This window comes from Thermobia domestica, chromosome 13 (genome assembly GCF_964235325.1).
Source record: "Thermobia domestica chromosome 13, izTheDome1.hap1.1, whole genome shotgun sequence".
NCBI classification, from domain to species: domain Eukaryota; kingdom Metazoa; phylum Arthropoda; class Insecta; order Zygentoma; family Lepismatidae; genus Thermobia; species Thermobia domestica.
The window spans coordinates 134,367,622-134,386,176 of record NC_137466.1 but is presented as its reverse complement, the minus strand read 5'-3'; the positions used below and the strand labels follow the sequence as shown (position 1 = coordinate 134,386,176).

Here is an 18,555-nt window from a genome sequence, read left to right as displayed (position 1 = left end):
TGTGGTACTTCCGCGACATTTTTTATAGAGGTTGTTGGTAAGTGTTTCAAATTATATGCCCGTAGCCAAATTCCTTCTATAAAATTTGTTGCGGAAGTACCGCACGATTCTGAAACATGTATTTTTGGATAGAGTACAAGCTAGTTCCTAAGTGAAGTCTTGACCCGACTAGGTCCCATAGGTTTGGGGCTATGGACCATTAAAGTTCATATGTTTTCGACAGCCTATAACTCCGAAAGGAAGCATTTGTGCACCTAGGTTAGTCTATACTTTTTGTCTTATCTTGGTGTCAGGAATCACCTTCCAAACGTTGTCGGTGTTGTTTTGAAACATCTTGTATATATATCATGATTTACAAAAATGTCTGTAAAACTGCTTGTTTCTTTAAAAAAACTCTCGTGTTTAGCTAGGTGTCTCCACCCAGCACATTGTGCGCCTGCCTATCACTACTTTGTGTGACGTCACTCGCTACGGTGAAGGGCTTCTCTTGAGATTGTCTTGCCTTACCCCAATGAAAATCAAACAATATTTTCGCAAACAGCCACAGCTGGGGGACATAGAGTGGCACAGAGAGCACACAGCTCGCTGTATAGCTCCAAATACTTAGAACTATGAGACGTGAGACCCATGGACAACTATAGTTGCTCTCTTGTTACAAAGCGTTCAGTCAGGGAGACAACTTTGGTCTTGGTTGCCTCGTACCTACCAAGGTCAGTTCCTGCGACGGAAGGAAACAACAGCAACATAAAACTACTCCCTTCTGTTTACTTTTCACGAATATTTGTCACCTTCGTGGGTACGGGTCACGTACTGCGTAGATTTAAATTATATGTTTGTCAAGAATATATTCCCTATAAAGATATGAGTACTGAGAAGGAAAAAAAAACATGTAGCTATTTTTGTTCTCCTTTTTCTATTAGCCAGTGGAAGTGTGTATGGCTGTTTGAACACCCTTCTTGTAATTAGTTAGGATTCACTTCGTCTTTTTAGTTAACCTTTGGGTATGAATAACACCGGGACAACTCGTGGTTATGATAGTGGCGTATTTTCGCGCCCGAAGGATTACTGAAATAATAAGTAATGTAGACTCCGATGCTTTTGAAACGGACAATGAAGGTAATTTGTAGGAAGATTCTAGCATCAATTTATGTGACACGCATCTACCTCTATCTATTTCGAAATACAGGGTGATATCAATAAAAATAAGTAACTACTCCTGAGAAGTCCTGCTCGTGAATCGGAGTAACTACAGCTGGAGTAATCTCCTCCCTCAATTTCGTATCAATAAAACCAGCCACTACTCAGGTCTAGACTGCTCCAGATTTATGAACGTTCACTCGCGCTTCTTCTGCGCGTAGTAGTGAGTCGTATCAATAAAAGAAGTGATTACTCATTTCTTCCATCCGTCGCGCGGTAATTTCGTTGTTTTTAACCTATGGCGTAGTATCCTAAACGCCATGGAACGGGCAGGTAGCAACAGCAGTTTGAGTCAAAGTGCATTTATATTATAAAAGAGTTTCCAATGGTACTTTCAAAGTCACAGCTACCAGAAAGTAAACGAAGAAAAGCCGAAACTTTGAAGGTAATTACAGTGAAATGCAACGAAATACTAAATACATCTACGACTGAGATACAAATTCAAAAGAGAATCTTTAATATTCGAGCGAGAATAAAACAAAAATAAAAAAATAAAAAAATAAAAAAACGGGATAGAAGAAAGTAATACTGAAATCATGGGAATGAACCTATTTGAGCTGATGGATGTTGATTCGAATCCAGCAATATCAAGATTAACACGACAAGCGCATATCACGTGTTGTCCAAGGTCTTTGTAGATTGTTTGGCTTTAAGAACGAAATCAGACACTTGACTCCTTTGTTTTCTTTTTATAAAAGTCTAGCCACTCACGTCATAAAGCACGTCCATCTGATTGCGTTTTCCACACAATACCTGTCCCCTTTCGCCTTGACATAAACAAATACATTCTCATGTATACACCCTTTCTATCAACGTTGAGTTGAGTTGATTATTAGTTTAACGTCCTTTTCGGTAGCGTGCCTATATGAGACGGAACCCACTGATTAACGTGGAATCCGAACCACACGAGCTCCTGCCGGGAATCGAACGCGGGTCTCCTATGCCAAAGGCATGTACGCTAACCGCTTAGCCACGAAATAGCTCTTCCTATTAACGTATTACTCTCCAACATACTAGGTTTCTTTAATGCCACTTGTGTATAGTCAAGTGCTCCGATAGCACCAGGAAATGTATATTGTTCTTGCCACTCTGCCATTGCTGTTTGCATATTACGCACACTTCCGGAAACAATCCATTTTCAGGTAGTCATAGACACAGTACTTTGAGCCACACCAGAATCCCCTGACATTCCGACCTGGAATCCCGGATCACTCACGTAACGCAAGAAAACCAAGGGCACCGATTTATCTGTAAATTTGGGGGGGGGGGCATTCAGATGCAGAAGGTATATATATCAGGATTTTAAGACAAATTGCACTCTAATTATGCCAAATATTGTATATTCATAAATACAATAGGGGGGCCCACATGAGCTTTGGGGGCCCGGGCTCCCTGGCCCCCACAGGATCGGCGCCCTTGAAGAAAACCCGCATCTTTTCATCATTACGTAGTGCACCACCCCGAATTTCGATTGATTCTACTTAAAAAATGTGCTAACCACTCTACATTTTCTTTCATAAACTTATAATGCTTTTTGTAATCTCCATTTCTAACATTTCTATGCAGTTTATAAGTTTTTCTACGTAGTAAAACAATCATATTCTCTGCCATATTTCGCACGGAGTCACCTATTTAGCTTGCTCCACAAATTTGGAGAAGTTACTAGCATCACAGAGGAATCTTTGATTTTTATTGATATCAAATGCGAAATAGTTACTCGGCTCGAGAATAGAGGTGTGGTTTCTCCAGAAGGGCGGGGCTTCTCCGAGGCCAGCCGAGACGAGTAGTGCTCAGTTCTCTTTTTATTGATACCAATGCGAGTAACTACTACAAATTAGGGAATAATGAGTAACTTCTCCGTTTTATTGATATCACCCACTGTGTGGTATACCATATACAGAATTCAAGATGGCTGCCATGATGTACACTAAATCATTTAACGCTGTTTCTACACCAATGCCAAATTGTAACATTTTCGTTTACTCCGTTCATGCGTCTCTTTGTTACTGCTCTGTCACAATACATTTTTTCTATTAGATACATATGTCAAACATAGCATTCCCTGTCCCAAACTGATGATGTGTAAAAAATGAGTTCACATTCTCATTTGGAGAATATTCAAGCCTAGGTTGAAGTGTAAAATCATAACCTTTTACATTTAAAACAATATTGTGTGGTATGCAATATGGCGGAATTCACGTACTGCGCAGATGGTACGCTGCTTCAAGTATATATTCCCTATAAAGATATGAGTACTCAGAAGGAAACATCCACTCCAAATCAGTGCGTCTACGCATGTCGTTATTATTGTTCTGTCCCAATGACCTGTATACAGATCCACATATGTCTTCTCACAGCAACATTATACTAATCTTTTCCACAGAATATTTTTCATTCTATACTTTGATCCAGGGGTAGAAATGAAATTTTAGAACTAAGGGGAAAGTTAATAACAGATAGAGTTTGATTAGGCTATGTATCAAGAATACAAACTCAGACAGTCGGAAGTGCAAACAAACTTTAATGGAGAACGACTTAAGCAATAGCGATTGTTGCAGAACAATCAACAGCCAAACAAAACTAATTTCACCATTCAAATTTCCTATTTGTTACTAATAACTACAGATATTTTTCCTTCTTTTGCACAAACACTTCAACTTACTAAGGGGATACTTTCCCCTTGTGCATGCCTGATATCCACTGTTGCTTTCATCTCAGGCTTTTTACACGTGGACCGTATTTACCGGGCAATTTTGACGCTGGGCCCTTTTGACTCGTGTCTTTTGTCGCGGGGCCCTTTCGCCCGGACCTTTTCCACGCGGGGCCGTTTTGACTCAGGCCCTTTTGAGGCGGGGCCCTTTTGACCCTGGATCTTTTGACGCAGGGCCCTTTTAACTTGAGCCCTTCTGACCCGGGCAATTTTGACGCGGGGCCGTTTCTACTCAGGGCCTTTTGTCGCGATGCCCTTTTACCCGAGCCATTTTGACCTGCGCTCTTGTAACTCGGGGCCGTTTCTACTCGGGCCCGTTTGACGCAGGTCCCTTTTGACTCTTGTCTTTTATTCTCGCAGGACCCTTTTCACCCATGACCCTTTGACGCAGGGCCGGTTTGACTCGGACACTTTTGTTGCGGAGACTTTTGACCCGGACCTTTCGGCTAAGGCCTTCTTGTAGCGGGGCCCGTTTTGACATGGGTCCATTTGACATAAGGCCCTTTTGAGTCGGGGTCCTTTTGACTCGGGATCTTTCGACGCAGGGCCCTTCTAACTAGAGTCCTTTTGACCCGGGCCCTTTTGATGGGGGCCGTTTAAACGGGGGCCCTTTTTTCGCGGAGACCCTTTCACCCGGGCCCTCGAACCCTTTGGTCGTCGAGATCTTTTGACCCCGGGCCGTTTAGACTCAGTCACTTTTGTCGTGGAGTCCTTTTATCCGGGCCCTTTTGACCAGGGCTCTTTTCACGCAGAGCCGTTTTTAATCGGCCCCTTTCACGCAGGGCCGTTTTGACTCGGGTCTTTATGTCGCGGGACCTTCTGACCCGAGCCTTTTTGACTCGGGCCTTTTTGTAGCGTACCCCTTTTGGTACGGTCCATTTGACGTAGGGCCTTTTTGACTCTACCCCTCTTAACACGGGGCCCTTTTGAATCTGGTCATTTTGTCGCGGAGAACATTGGACCAAGGCCTTTTTCACGCTGGGCTGTTTTGAAACGGGACCGTTTTGAGGCAGGGTCCATTTGGCCCGGGCTCTTTTGACGCAGTGCCCTTTAAACTCGAGACCTTTTGAGCCGGATCATTTTGACCAGGGGTTGTTTTGACTCGTGCCTTTTGTCGCGGAGACATTTTGACCGATGCATTTTTGACCCGGAGCCGTTCTCACTCGGGCCCTTTTGAGCGGGCCCTCTGTATGGGGCCTCTTTTGACCCAGGGCCACTTTGTCGCGGGCCCTTTTGACCCGGCTCCTTTTGACGCGGGGCAGTTTGGACTCGGGCCCTTTTGGCACAGGGCTTTTTGTCGTGAAGATCTCATGACCCGGGGCCGTTTTAGTCGGGGCCTTTTGTCGCGGGTGGTCATTTACCCGGGTTCTTTTAACCGGATACCTTTTGACCTGGGCTCTTTTCACGCGGGGCCGTTTTTACTCGGGAAAGTTTGACGCTGGACTCTTTTGACTCGGTTTTTTTTGTCGCAGGACCCTTTTGAGCCGGATCCATTTGACGCGGGGCCGTTTTGACTCGTTCACTTTTGTTGTGGATATCTTTCGACCAGGTCCCTTTTGACTCGGGTATTTTTAGTCGCAGGACCCTTTTGAGCCGGATCCATTTGACGCGGGTCCGTTTTGACTCGTTCACTTTTGTTGCGGAGATCTTTCGACCAGGTCACTTTTACTCGGGCTCTTTAGTAGCGGGTCTCGTTTTGACACGGGTCCATTTGACGCAGGGCCCTTTTGACGTGGGCCCGTTTTGCCTTGAGCCCTTTCCTCGCCCTTTTGTCTGGCCCTTTTGACATAGAACCATATATATAACACAGCAGCTGAAATTCCTGGGGCAGGCGGCGGGTATGAGTAAATTGATTATTAATCGATCCCTGGCGCAGTAAAATTAGTTACGCTACTGGTCATATCTCTTTCTTTCTCTTCTCTCTACATCGTGTCTTGAGATGAATGTTCTGACTAATAGGCTACAGCGGCGATTTTAAAAAGTAAGAAGATATATGCTACCAATTATAAATGTTATGAATTTAAACAATATATATAGGGCAATACATTTAAAAGCTCTATATGGGCCTTTTGCCCTTCCCCCTCCCGTTGGAAAAAAATCTGCTGGTGTTAGTGATTATCATGTTGCTTAGTTACTGTATTATATTGTGCTATACATACAATAAATACTTCTGTGTTTTATTTAATAAGAAGAACCTTATTTATGTTTATTACGGCCCTTGCTTGACAACAGCGAAATATATTCACGCTCAGTGTAATTAGATTCCATTCTCAAATAAGGTCAGTGAAGCGAATGAAATAATTCACGCACAAATTTAGGACATAGAAAAGTGTCCTGCGAACATGTCGTAGGAAATTTCTGAAGAGTAAAAAGCGCTAGTAGCAATTGTTAGCAGTTATTAATTTAACATATAAGACAATAAATTGAAAAACTGAGAATACGAATCTTTTCAGAGATGGCAGTGTACTGACGGTTCAAATCTGTGCCTTTACTCCCTATACCTACGTTATTTCTCTAGTCAAAATAAAAACTCTTCAAAATTAATCACAATTTCTTATGCAACCATCCCTTCCTTGGTGTACTGCGCTGTCACATACCCGTCACGGCGATGTAAAGGCACTTTTGGCGACGAGGATACAAATGGATTTGGGGGAGCCCGGACACGATGGACTCCCGAGTAGGTATGCCCCTGTTACTATTGTAGAAGCTCCCAAAGTTTGGTAGTTTTTCGATGTATATGAGGTTGTATTGTCCTTAGTTTGTAATACTAAACAAGAAGGTGATGCTGTAAGTGTTTCTTCAATGTTTAACGTATACATTTTATAAAAGCATTGTTTTGAAAAGTTTTGCTAGGCGCACTGGAATACCGCTTCTCGTGACATCAATGAAGTCAAGCATTGATCGGGTCGAATGGACCAACCAAGAAACATAGGCGACCGTCCGTTCTCAGTAGATGGTGTTGGCGTGTCCACGCCGCGTCGTGAGGACAATTGGGGAGCTACTTGAAAGAAAGAAGTAGTAAACTCTGGTGTAGAAGTAAAGCATTAACAGCGTGGGGCTGGGGACGCGATATGGTAAACACACAACATGACAAAGGTATGAGTTTCAGAAGCCGGCTAGTAGGCCTGCGCCAGGAGTTTAGTATTCCTTAGTTTACGGTTATTATTATTATTATTATTATTATTATTATTATTATTATTATTATTATTATTATTATTATTATTATTATTATTATTATTATTTACATCTTGTTATAAGATGTTCTCAAATTCAATCGGTGCTTGATTGAATCTTAAATTGCGGCAAGGATGTTGTACAGTCACCCACATAAGCACCTGGATCCCTGACTGTTATAATTCCATAACTTGGGATCCAGGTACTTATGTGGGTGGCGTAGTAGGTACCCTACTACAAAATTATTTAAGTAATCTTGATTATCTGTTTTACGATATTATCATTGGACATAAGAACCCTTTTTAATGCATTGTGGGAGATAATAGTTCCCAACTCCTCAACTAAGATGCCACATAGAAGTCTCGCACTAGCACTGAATAACTTTGTCATTTATTAAAGTAATGTTTATTTAGTTTATGTTGCCTTGGCATATATATTTGTGAGTGTGTATGTGTCTGTGTGTAATAATTTAGTTTTGTAGCAAAACAATAAGCTATATCAAAAATCATGCACAAATGATGTATTGACGTCAGGTTTAGGTATCTCTACAAAATACCACAGTTCTAGACAGTAAGAAAAAGAGTGAAGTTTAACTTTCAAGATTTTATTCTATGAAGTACACAAACAAAAGAGAATCTAATAAACTGATTGTATTATTATTATTATTATTATTATTATTATTATTAGTGCTGGTAGTAGTAGTAGTGTAGTAGTAGTAGTAGTAGTAGTAGTAGTAGTAGTAGTATATACATTTAAAATTTGGCGAATATGCGAATGTCAAGGGAGACGGTGATGACAATATAATGATATAATGGGAGAATGAAGAAAGTTGCAGGACACGGAAGAACCCCGAAAATATCCATATATGAGTATTTTTCCATCTCAAAAGCCAACTTGGCGAGAATTGAGATCGAAATGACTTCACGCAAAAAAAAGTGAGCGCTCAACCACTGAGCCAATGCGACTCCCACTTAAATGAACGTTTGTAATCACCACTTAAATAATGTTTTTCGGAACGAATCAACGTTTCTCAAGATATTCGACTAATTCTAAATTAGTGTAAAGATATGATTAAATTAAAATTTTGATTAATTGTGCTTCTTAGAAAGTAGAATAGTACTTACTACATCATTATATTCTTTTCCTATATAGATACCATAATAATTACTGTAAATTACTTATGCAATTAGCAATTTATGCTTTAATTCAAGCACATTTAGATAACGGCATTATCAATTATATAAGTTATTACTGAGTTTAACTGTCTTTGCAATAGTTATAGAACTACTTTAGACCAGAGTTAATAAGTAACTATAAAAATTATGCAAAAATTCATTCATTTTTTTTATAACTCTCGATTTTGCACTTGCATTCAAGTTATTATTCACGTATTTACTTTTTAAAAAAAACTGGATATGAAGTGCAGGTAGATTACTTGTACTGAATGAATTCTAAAGAAAGGAAAGGAAATGAAAATTGTTAATGAGCACAGTAACCTAATGAATAGTGGCCATTTTAAAGTTGTTGACATGCTGCATGTGCTGATATCATGTCAAGGTAAAACGTTGAGTCTACTTTACATGTTATTTTTTTCTTTCTTTTTTTTTTTTTTACCTTTGTTTTAATGTCATCACAGTAAAATATTTAGATCCTATACAACATATGGTATGTACGTATGTTAGTGCTATAGAAGAGTGAGAAAGTGGTCAGCATTTAATTACAATAACACGCATTGTCATAAAAACATAAAAGTCCACCTTTATGCGCGCTTGAACGTATGCAATGAACATACCATATAAAAATATTGAGTGCGCTGAATACTAACCAACCACTTTACTTAACGTAAAACTGACTTTTTTTGCTGTCTCCATTATTTTTTATATATATTATTACAAGTTCAGTGCACCACTATCAAGCGGTGACTTGTGATTTCTGCCCACATGGATACTGTGTAAAGACAGTATGTGTGTGTAAGTGTGTGTATTTTCCTTTGTTAAAAAAAAGTAAATTATCAATACGCTCCGCTATCAGAAAATTATATCGCAGATTGTTACCTCATCTGAAGAGCACCACTTAAAAGACGCCAATGTGACGATTAAACTTTTCTGGTTTTCTTCGTTTCCCGAAGTTTAAATGAGTTTTCAACTGAAAGAAGAATAACTAGAGGATACATTTTGCTTCAAGATGCAGTGTGGTGGTGTTCGCCGGCAGAAATTTTTATTTTTACATATTTTCATACTTGTTGCTGTTCCATTGGCATACGTTGCATTATCTAAAAGAAGTGATTATGGATTATCAAATAAGGAAAGTCTCGTTCTCTTTAAAAGAGACGTCACAGGTTAGTTGAATTGTTTTGAAAGAGATTTCTTTTTGATTTCATTACTGCGATTTCAATTCTGGCATGAATCTTCACTATTTTTAAACTCTCTGTATTTTTATTATTTTTAGTTTTGAACTATTCAGAGAATTTCTGGCAAATAAACCAGTAACACTATATTTGTTTTCATGTAGGCCCTATATTTAATGGTTACATACGTAAGTATACATTTCACCTATAATGAAGTTAAATGAAATATATTATTTTACATTCTACGATTGTACAGTGTGGGATGAAAGAGGGGTAATGGTAGTTCAGTAATTGAGCGCTTACCTCTGGTGTGCTAACTGTTTCGATCCCCGACCAAGCATGCGCGCCGACTACGTGGCTCCCCACCCACACAAATAATCTTGTGGGTGCGGTGCACTCACAGGTTTTTTTTTTAGGTTGGTCCCGGGTTTGAACCCGTTTCTCTTACTTTTTTAAGTCGGGCGTGTGACCGACTGAGCTAGGACAGCCCCAACTTAGCCTTATAATACCGGCGTATTTTACTTTATCACAGCTCAATCCTTTATGACACTATGACACGTCCCGCCATTGCAAACACGTCCCTTGAAAACATATAACACGTTCCGCCATTGATGTGCACCCACATACATTTTGGGAAGGTCGGCGTCGTTGCGGCCAAGCAAGTTTGTGGTGGACAACATCGTGTCCGTGGGCTTTCTCGCGGTACTCCCGTTTCCTCCCACTTTCAGTATTCCATCATTATTCGCTTGCCTTAATCATTCGTCTCTTTTAGCCTAAAAGGCATAATCGTGGGACGTTAAACTAGAAGATTTGTATGCTAATTAAAGGAAACGGATAATTAATGAAAGTGGATGATTATGAAATAATTTGTAGGATGAGAAAGTAAGAGGAAACGGGAGAACATTGAAAAAAAACCACGGACACGATTTTGTCCACCACAAACTCAGATGGCCTAGGATCGAACTTGACCTCTTCTACCAGAGGAGAACGCTCTATCATTGAGCTATGTTGCCTCTGACGAGACAATATGAATACAAATTAGCAGACTGATGGAATGAGAAAAAAATGAAATGAAATCTTTGAGTTTTACGTCCCACGGTTATGCCGGTTAGGCTAAAGGAGACGGTGATGATGAGTAATGAATGAAATGGTGGAATGAAAAAGTGGGAGGAAACGGGAGAACCCCGAGAAAACCCACGCACGCGGTGTTCGTCCACCACAAGCTTCACTTGGCGGGGGCTGGGATCGAACCCGGGACCCCTAGCACCAGAGGTGAACGCTCTACCACTGAGCCACCGCGGCCCCCCTGGAATGAGAAGGTATAGGAAAACAAAACCTGTAATTGTGATTATGGGTTTATCGAACTAGGGATCTACTGCATCTGAAATGAGCGTTGTACTAATAAGCAATCGTGATTGCGCTTATTTGTTGCACCTTTAAAGATTGTTGGGATCACGCTAGTAGCCCTTATAAGATTGTAACATCAGTATTCAATACTCTAAACGATCATTGTTGAACGAAAGCGATTTTTTTTAATACCGTGTTTTGCAGGAGGTAGCTAGAGCGATTGTTCGTTAATGGAGTCATCAGTTAACATTTTCATGGGTTCCGATGATTTTAACAGTGGTTACCCATATCCCATTTTCTACTACTGAAACAAAGGTGTATAATTCTAGAATGCTAGAAGTTACACATCGTGACGTTAGATGTCAGGAAATATCCTCCAACGGCTAACATCTACCGGACAAAATTGAAACTCCCAAAAATAGAAATAAATGTAAGTTTTATGTGATTCTTTTTACTATCTTTCTGCAGAGTTTATTTTTAACGTTCTAACTAGAATTCTTGCTGACAATAATGGAGACATTAATTACGTCTCAAATGAGAAGGAAAAGTAGGTCTAAAGATACTGCAAGTGCATAATCAAGGAATTACTGTCTATGCCTGAGTATTCTGTCCGAAGCCAAGTTCTAGTCCATTTACTCTAGAACAGCTAGGGCAGCAGTAAACCAGTGGAGCAGAGGTTGGATGGAAAGTTTGTTTCCCTTCTGGTTTAGAAAGTGAAAAAGTGGAAATTAAGATATGGGATAGAGGAACATATTGAAAATTAGGATTAGGAATAGCACGTAAATAACAACTACATGTAACTATGGCTTCATTATACATATTAAATGTCCATGTCAATATCTTCTTCCAATATAAAACACTTCGACTTCAAATAGTGTCAAACCGGGGTACCCATTCCCCCCAAGGCTTGAGCGCAAACTCCAAATTTACCATTCTTAACTAAAATTTACCGTTCTTTTCCAAATTTACCATTTTCACCCCAAATGTATCATTCTTCACCCACATTTACCATATTTAACTCCCAAATATACCACATTCAGTTCAAATTTACCATTCTTCACTCCAAATTTAACACCCTTCACCTAAATTTACCATATTTCACCCCCAAATATACCACAATATCAGAGTTGGCGTGGGTCGATGAAAACTTGACCCACCACCCATCATGACCCACGACCCACTGACCCACCACCCACCGTGACCCACTCTGACTCACGACCCACCATGATCCACCACCCACCGTGATCCACCATGACCCACCACCCACCGTGATCCACTATGACCCACCACCCACGGTGACCCACTATGACCCACCATCCACGGTGACCCACTCTGACCCACTGTGACCCACCACCCACCATGAACCATTCTCATCCACTGTGACCTATTCTGACTCACCAAAATCCATCATCATCCACGGCCTCTTCTGTACTGACTAAAGAGTTTACACTTGTAATAAAACAAGACTGTGAAATTGTCACTAATCGGAGTTTGAATTTCTAGTCAATCGCTCAAGCACCACTCTGTTACAATGACGGTGGATCTGACCTTTATGATATAAAATGGTACAGTGTTTGTCAGTGATGAAATTGAAACAGTTCGAGGTGGGGGGAAATTAGTGTGTGCCTAAAATTTACTTGTACTAAGAGAGTATTCTTGCAAGTGTTACTTTCTGAACGCATTTCAAAAGAAACTTCTGCTTGGGTACCCTATGTGAGAGCATCTTCACAAGGTATGCTCATAATTGTAGTTTGTGTAATCACTAAAACACCACGTTAAATTTATTTTACAAATCTGCATAATTGCAATTATTATGAATATTTATTCAAAGTAGTTTATCTAAAGCAAAGAAGAGACTTACTAAAAAATAGGTACAAAGTTGAATAACACAAATAAGCCATTAGTAATACAAGTATACATTTTCTGTAACTCGTAATTTTCCACCTTAAAACAAACCTGAAATCGGGTTTATTTCCTGTTTGTAACTTTTACGTGGTAAACCATCCGCAGTGAAATGATGTCCATCCTTCAGCCAAGAAATAACTAGCTCGTCTACTTTGAGCTTGTCTAGCGGTGGGCCATTAACATTGATCAACAACAAGTTAGACAATGTTTCAGCACTTAGTCTATTTCTAATATCAGTCATCTGTAAATTCATAAGGGGAAATCCCCGTTCGCACTCTGTCATGGAAATTGATAATATTTCTACCCGATTTCTGCAACTCCTCATCGACAATCTGCTTGTTAGACTTAAGTCTGATAACGATTTTTCTTGATCAGTTTTGAAATACTCAGCAAGAAGTATCATCTCTCTATCACCATACAACATCCTTTCCATATCACCATGTCTGTTGGCATTGTCGACTCATGGAGAACAGAAACTTCATCTACCACGTATTCGATAGGGAATCTTGTGAATAAATTATCAATTAAAGCCTGATAAACTGATGATTTCTTATTTGTTTATAAATTTAATTTTTGTAATTACACATAAAGGTTTGATGCCGTTACCAAGTTCCCTCCCCCGTCTAGAAAGCGAAAGGGAACGAGGTTCCTGGAAAGTGTTCAGAGGTGAATGGGAATTTCCCTCCTTCTTCCTCTTCAATTACCACACTACTGTTTGCCATGTGCCAAATTACGATGAATTTAAATTATCATAGTATAATTATTTCCTTGTTGAATTATCAATACTTTTCAGTGGAAAAAAGGATGAAATTTGAAAGTTCTAAATCAAGGTAAGTAGACCAACGTAAAGGGAAAAAAGTGTAAAATTTTCCATATAATTATGCGTACAATCCAAACTTAAAATTTCCGTGTAATTAAGCTTACAGTACAAATTTTATGCCTATTTTAGTCACAAGTTTTTGGGTTGATTGTCATGTGCTGTAAGCGCTCCATATAATAAACATAAGCTTCAACAATTATTATGATAGAAAGCAATAGATATATGAAGCCAAGCACTGTATTTTTTGTTTCTGATTTTGTTTTCTTAAATAACATCGATCGTTTACGATCATTTTTACAAACCAACTCACTACCAATTTTCCATATATAGAAAGTGCCCCCCCCCCCACATAAAGGAGAATTTAAAAAAATGCTAGGACACATTCTGTTTATTTTCAATAAAGAGTTAATACACTGAATTTCAGCTCCGTAAGTTTAACGGCTTGCGAGATACTAATTTTTTTCGCAAGAATTCGGATCCTCACTACCTCCTTAGGATATTATGTATTATAATGAAAGCAATATAACATTCCAGTTTGGATTAAGGGCTAACTATATACCAAAAGTAATTTCATTTGACTTTGCAATTTGACCATGATGATCAGGCAGACATAGTTACATTCAGTTTTTTATATAATAATTTATATATTACAGTGATTCAAAAAATTTTTTTTCAGTAGTTAGCTCCTCTAAAAACTCACAGATCTCGAAAGCCAAGTAGTAGTATAAGTCCTATTGCTATTATTACAATTAAAAATATCAATATCCAAAAGTGCCTGAAGTTCTTTTTTCACTTGATTAGATATACTCACCTCAGGTAAGTAGACAGAAACAAGTGGAAAAGGAAGGGAAATGAAGGTCTTGAAAGTAAAATGAAGACAAATTTACCAGTCCTCAGAAGATACTGTCTACAATGCAGTGAGCAGAGAGGGTCGGTAGATCATACTGAGTCGGTGGGTCGCAGTGGGTCACGGTGGGTGGTGGGTTGCAGTGGGTCATGGTGGGTGGTGGGTCACAGTGGGTCACATGCTGTTGACCCACGACCCACTGACCCACTCAGAAAACTTGACCCACTGACCCACTCCATCTCTGCACAATATACCACATCCAGTTCAAATTTACCATTCTTCACCCCAAATTTATCACATTTTATCCCCAAATATACCATATTCAGTTCTAATTTAACATTCTTCTGCCCAAATTTACCATTCTTTACCCTCAAATTTGCTGTCCTCACCTTCAAATTGTCTATGCTTTACCCACAAATTTGTCATTCTTCGCCTCAAAATTTACCATGCTTCTCCCCAAATCTACCATTCTTCAACCTCAATTTTATCATTCTGCCCTAAAATTTACTTTTCCTCCTCAAATTTACGATTGTACCATTATCTATGAAAAATTATGTCCCCCGAAATATTCTCAATTGCGCAAAATCCGGCTGTGCACACCCCCTGGTATCAAGAATCCAGAACGTACAGAGTGGGTTCCATAACCATCCATAACCATCATAATACTGATCGTTATTATCACCGGAAGATTATTTGCAGCCAGCTGAGAAGCTTCTATTCAACACTATCCTAAGCTAGCCTTTTCATCTTGCCGTAGAAATTATCCGCTTCATTACTGTCCATCGTTCTTAGTTAGCTTCTTCTCCTTTTTAAATTATACATCTCCCAGTGGGAACTTTCGGTTACCTCCTGTTTCGCAGACTGCGTTATCAGTGTGCAACGTTGTCAAGTTTATTCATTCCTGTTCGGCAGAAGTGTCCTAGTGGCTAAATGTCGACGAGTAATTCACCTCGATTACCTCTTGTTTCTTAGAAAAGCAAGAAGAGTTTTGATAGCACCACAATATTTAAAAATATTTGGCGGAAGAAAAAAACATAAATCTAAGAAAGAGGTGCGGCTGGGAATAGAGCCTTGTCGCGCAAGTCCAATCATGATATACTGCATTGAGAACAACATACACACACACACACTCACATAGATAAATAAATAAAATAATTTGCATTGGACAATGATATCGTGAACCTTAATAAATGTAGTATACAAATGCGACTCTTAATATCGCCTTGTTTTCATTGGATTTTAATTTCAACAAGACACCCAAATGAATGCAATGAGATATTGGATTAAAGTACGGAATAAGGCCAATCTCACTAGACCTTTTAACGTTCGGCTAATCAATCGGGAGTGGAAACCGCTTTCTAATTGGCTGTCTCACAATCAGGCAATCACATAGGAGAACCAAAAAGCATCAAAGAAATCATTCCATTTTATGAAATTTCACTTACCACGCCGGAAATTTCGTTTCACTGAACGGTGTGGTGTTATACAAATCATCATGACTTTCTCAGTAATTTATTAAATAATGCGTTTGTTACTTGCAATTTGTATATGTGATTACAGTATTACGATGGAATCAATTTTTAACATGTAATACGAATGTCGGCGTTTCTCAACATTTAATACAAAAATCAGCATACTTTCAGTGAAGTACAGATTTTTTTACAAACCTATGTGACAAATAAAATCCCTCACTCTGCGAAATAGGAGTATACACATTGGGTTATTTTTCTGTCCTTCGAAACATGACAACGTTGAACGTGAAAAACCATATTGAACCCCTTTCTGCGAAACAGGAGTACTACTCCGGGGCTTTCAATACACGCATGATGCAACCAGTGCTGCAAAAATACTGTAACCCACATTTAATATGAATGGAGATATAATACTGCGATGTCTGATATTTTCTCCCAGGTCCCCCTTGAAATCATAATTATTCCCTCACTTTCCTTTTACCATACCTTTCATTACATCCTTTAGAATAAACTTAGTTCCAAATAGTCTCTTAATCATATATTTTCCTCTTTTTTTTAAAAAAAAAATATATATATATATCTTCCAAGTTTGTATTTTCTTTCCTATTATTCTGAGCATTTCTTTCCTCACTGTCCCTCCGTTCCATCTAGTTAAATTACTCCATTTCCTCTATACCCATATTCTCAAAGCGAATTAATTATTTCTTGTAATATCAACGTTTCTCGTCGGACCGGTCCCTACATTTGATAAATTTTTACCGCAAGTCCTTCGTTTTCTTACATTTTGTGAGATCAGTTTCTGATTGTTTCTTCTGTACCTGGACAGGCAAAACCAGGTAAGCATTATACAGGGTGTTTCAAAACAAAACCGACAACATTTGGAGGTGATTCCTGACACCAACTAACTAACTAAAACTAACTAACTCTATGGCCTATGGAACCCGGAGGTTCAATGCCGCGTTCACAAAATCTCTCCACGAACTTCTATCCTTAGCTAATTGGATCCAGTTTCTACTTTGTATTCCTATCTCTGAGAGACCCATCTTAATATTGTCCTCCCATCTGCGCTAGGTCATCCTAACGGGCGTTTTCCGATTAGTCTTCCAGTCAAGACTTTGAAAGCATTTCTACTTTCTTCCATTCTAGCTACATGACCTGCCCACCTAAGCCTCCTAGACTTGACGACCCTAACAATGTTGGGAAAATCGTATAAAATATGTAGTTCCTCGTTATGAAGTTTCCGCCATGCCCCATTCCCGTTCCTCTTGGATCCAAATATTCGTCTCAGGATCTTGTTCTCAAATACTTTCAGTCTATGTTCTTCCCTCAGAGTAAGGGACCACATTTCGCAACCATACAGAACAATAGACATTATTATCATTTTATATATTTTAAGCTTCAAATTCCTCGATAGAATTCGCGACGACAAGAGATTTTGAACCGAATAGTAACACGAATTCTCTGCTTTTAGTCGACATTTAATTTCTTCGTGAATATGATTTTCGTCTGTTAATATTGATCCTAAATATTTAAAACTATCCACTTTATTAAAAGTATTATTTAATATTTAACGCATCCATAATTTGCCGTATTACGGTCCCGACGCACTTCCATGTCTTTAGTTTTCTCTGCATTTACTTCTAAACCCATGTCCCTGCAAGCGTTTAATAAGATTTCTGCATTTCTTTCTATTGTATCTTCCCCTATTAAATTTACATCATCAGCATATGCCATAACCTGGTGAATGCCGTTCAACTCTAGGCCCTGGTTGCTATCTTTGATTTTCCTTAAAGCTTATTCTAGCACACAGTTAAATAATAATGGCGACAACGCATCTCCGTGTTTCAGGCCATTTTCGATGAAAGCTCGTGGATAAAACTTTTCCTACCCGGACTTTACTTTGGGATTCATTTAAACATATCCTAATTAATCTAATTAGCTTTCTCGGTATTCCAAGTTCTGTAAGAACGTTGTATAATGTTTCTCTCCTAACCGAGTCGTACGTCTTACTAAAATCAATAAATAGTTGATGTACCGGGGTATTGTATTCCCACTTTTTTTTTTTTTTTTTTAGTATTTGGCGAATATTTGGTCGATAGTTGATCGATTTCGTCTAAATCTGCACTGATTAGCTCCAATAATTTCATCTGTGTATGGGGTCAATCTTGCTAATAGAATATTTGAAAGGATTTTATAGGATGTTGACAGAAGAGAAATGCCTCATTACAGCCAGTTTTGTCGCCTTTCTTGTGAATTAGAACAATGATTTATTCTTTCCACTCTTCTGGCAATTCTTCCTTGTTCCAGATAAGGAGAATGAGTTTGTGTATCTTGTTCCACAATTTTTCGTCTCCAGCTAAAATTAACTCAGCCGAAATTTCATCTACACCTGGAGATTTGTGTTTCTTTAATTTCTTTATAGCGGTTTCTACTTCTATTCGGTTGGGTTCTGGAATATACGGTTCTGCGGTGTGTATCTCCTTTTCTCCACGCACATTAGTTTTTGGCTGCGTGTTCAGCAAATCGTCAAAGAAATCTCTCCATCTATTTAAGATGCTATTCGTATCAGTGAGAACTGTTCCGTCAGCTTTCTTTAATATATAAGCGCGAGATTGATATCCTTTCTTAAATTCGCTGATCCCCTTATACATGCCCCGATTATTTTTATTTTTACTATCATCTTTAAGTTCCTTAATTTTAGCTTTCAAAAAATCGCGTTTCTTTGTTCTAAAAGTT

General features: G+C 39.0%; 2 protein-coding genes across 2 annotated transcripts in view; one reads left to right on the top strand and one right to left on the bottom strand.

Annotated features, from left to right (window-relative positions):
- zyd (sodium/potassium/calcium exchanger zydeco) overlaps positions 1–18,555 on the bottom strand; it is a 328,654-nt gene that overhangs the window by 279,685 nt on the left and 30,414 nt on the right. The window lies entirely within an intron of this gene.
- The window catches only part of LOC145668532 (sodium/potassium/calcium exchanger 4-like), a 121,928-nt gene continuing 112,440 nt past the window's right edge, over positions 9,068–18,555 (top strand). The window contains exon 1 of the mRNA XM_081736514.1: positions 9,068–9,419. Within this exon, the coding sequence (XP_081592640.1) occupies positions 9,266–9,419 (154 nt within the window). The 5' untranslated portion in view covers positions 9,068–9,265. The remainder of the gene's footprint in view (positions 9,420–18,555) is intronic.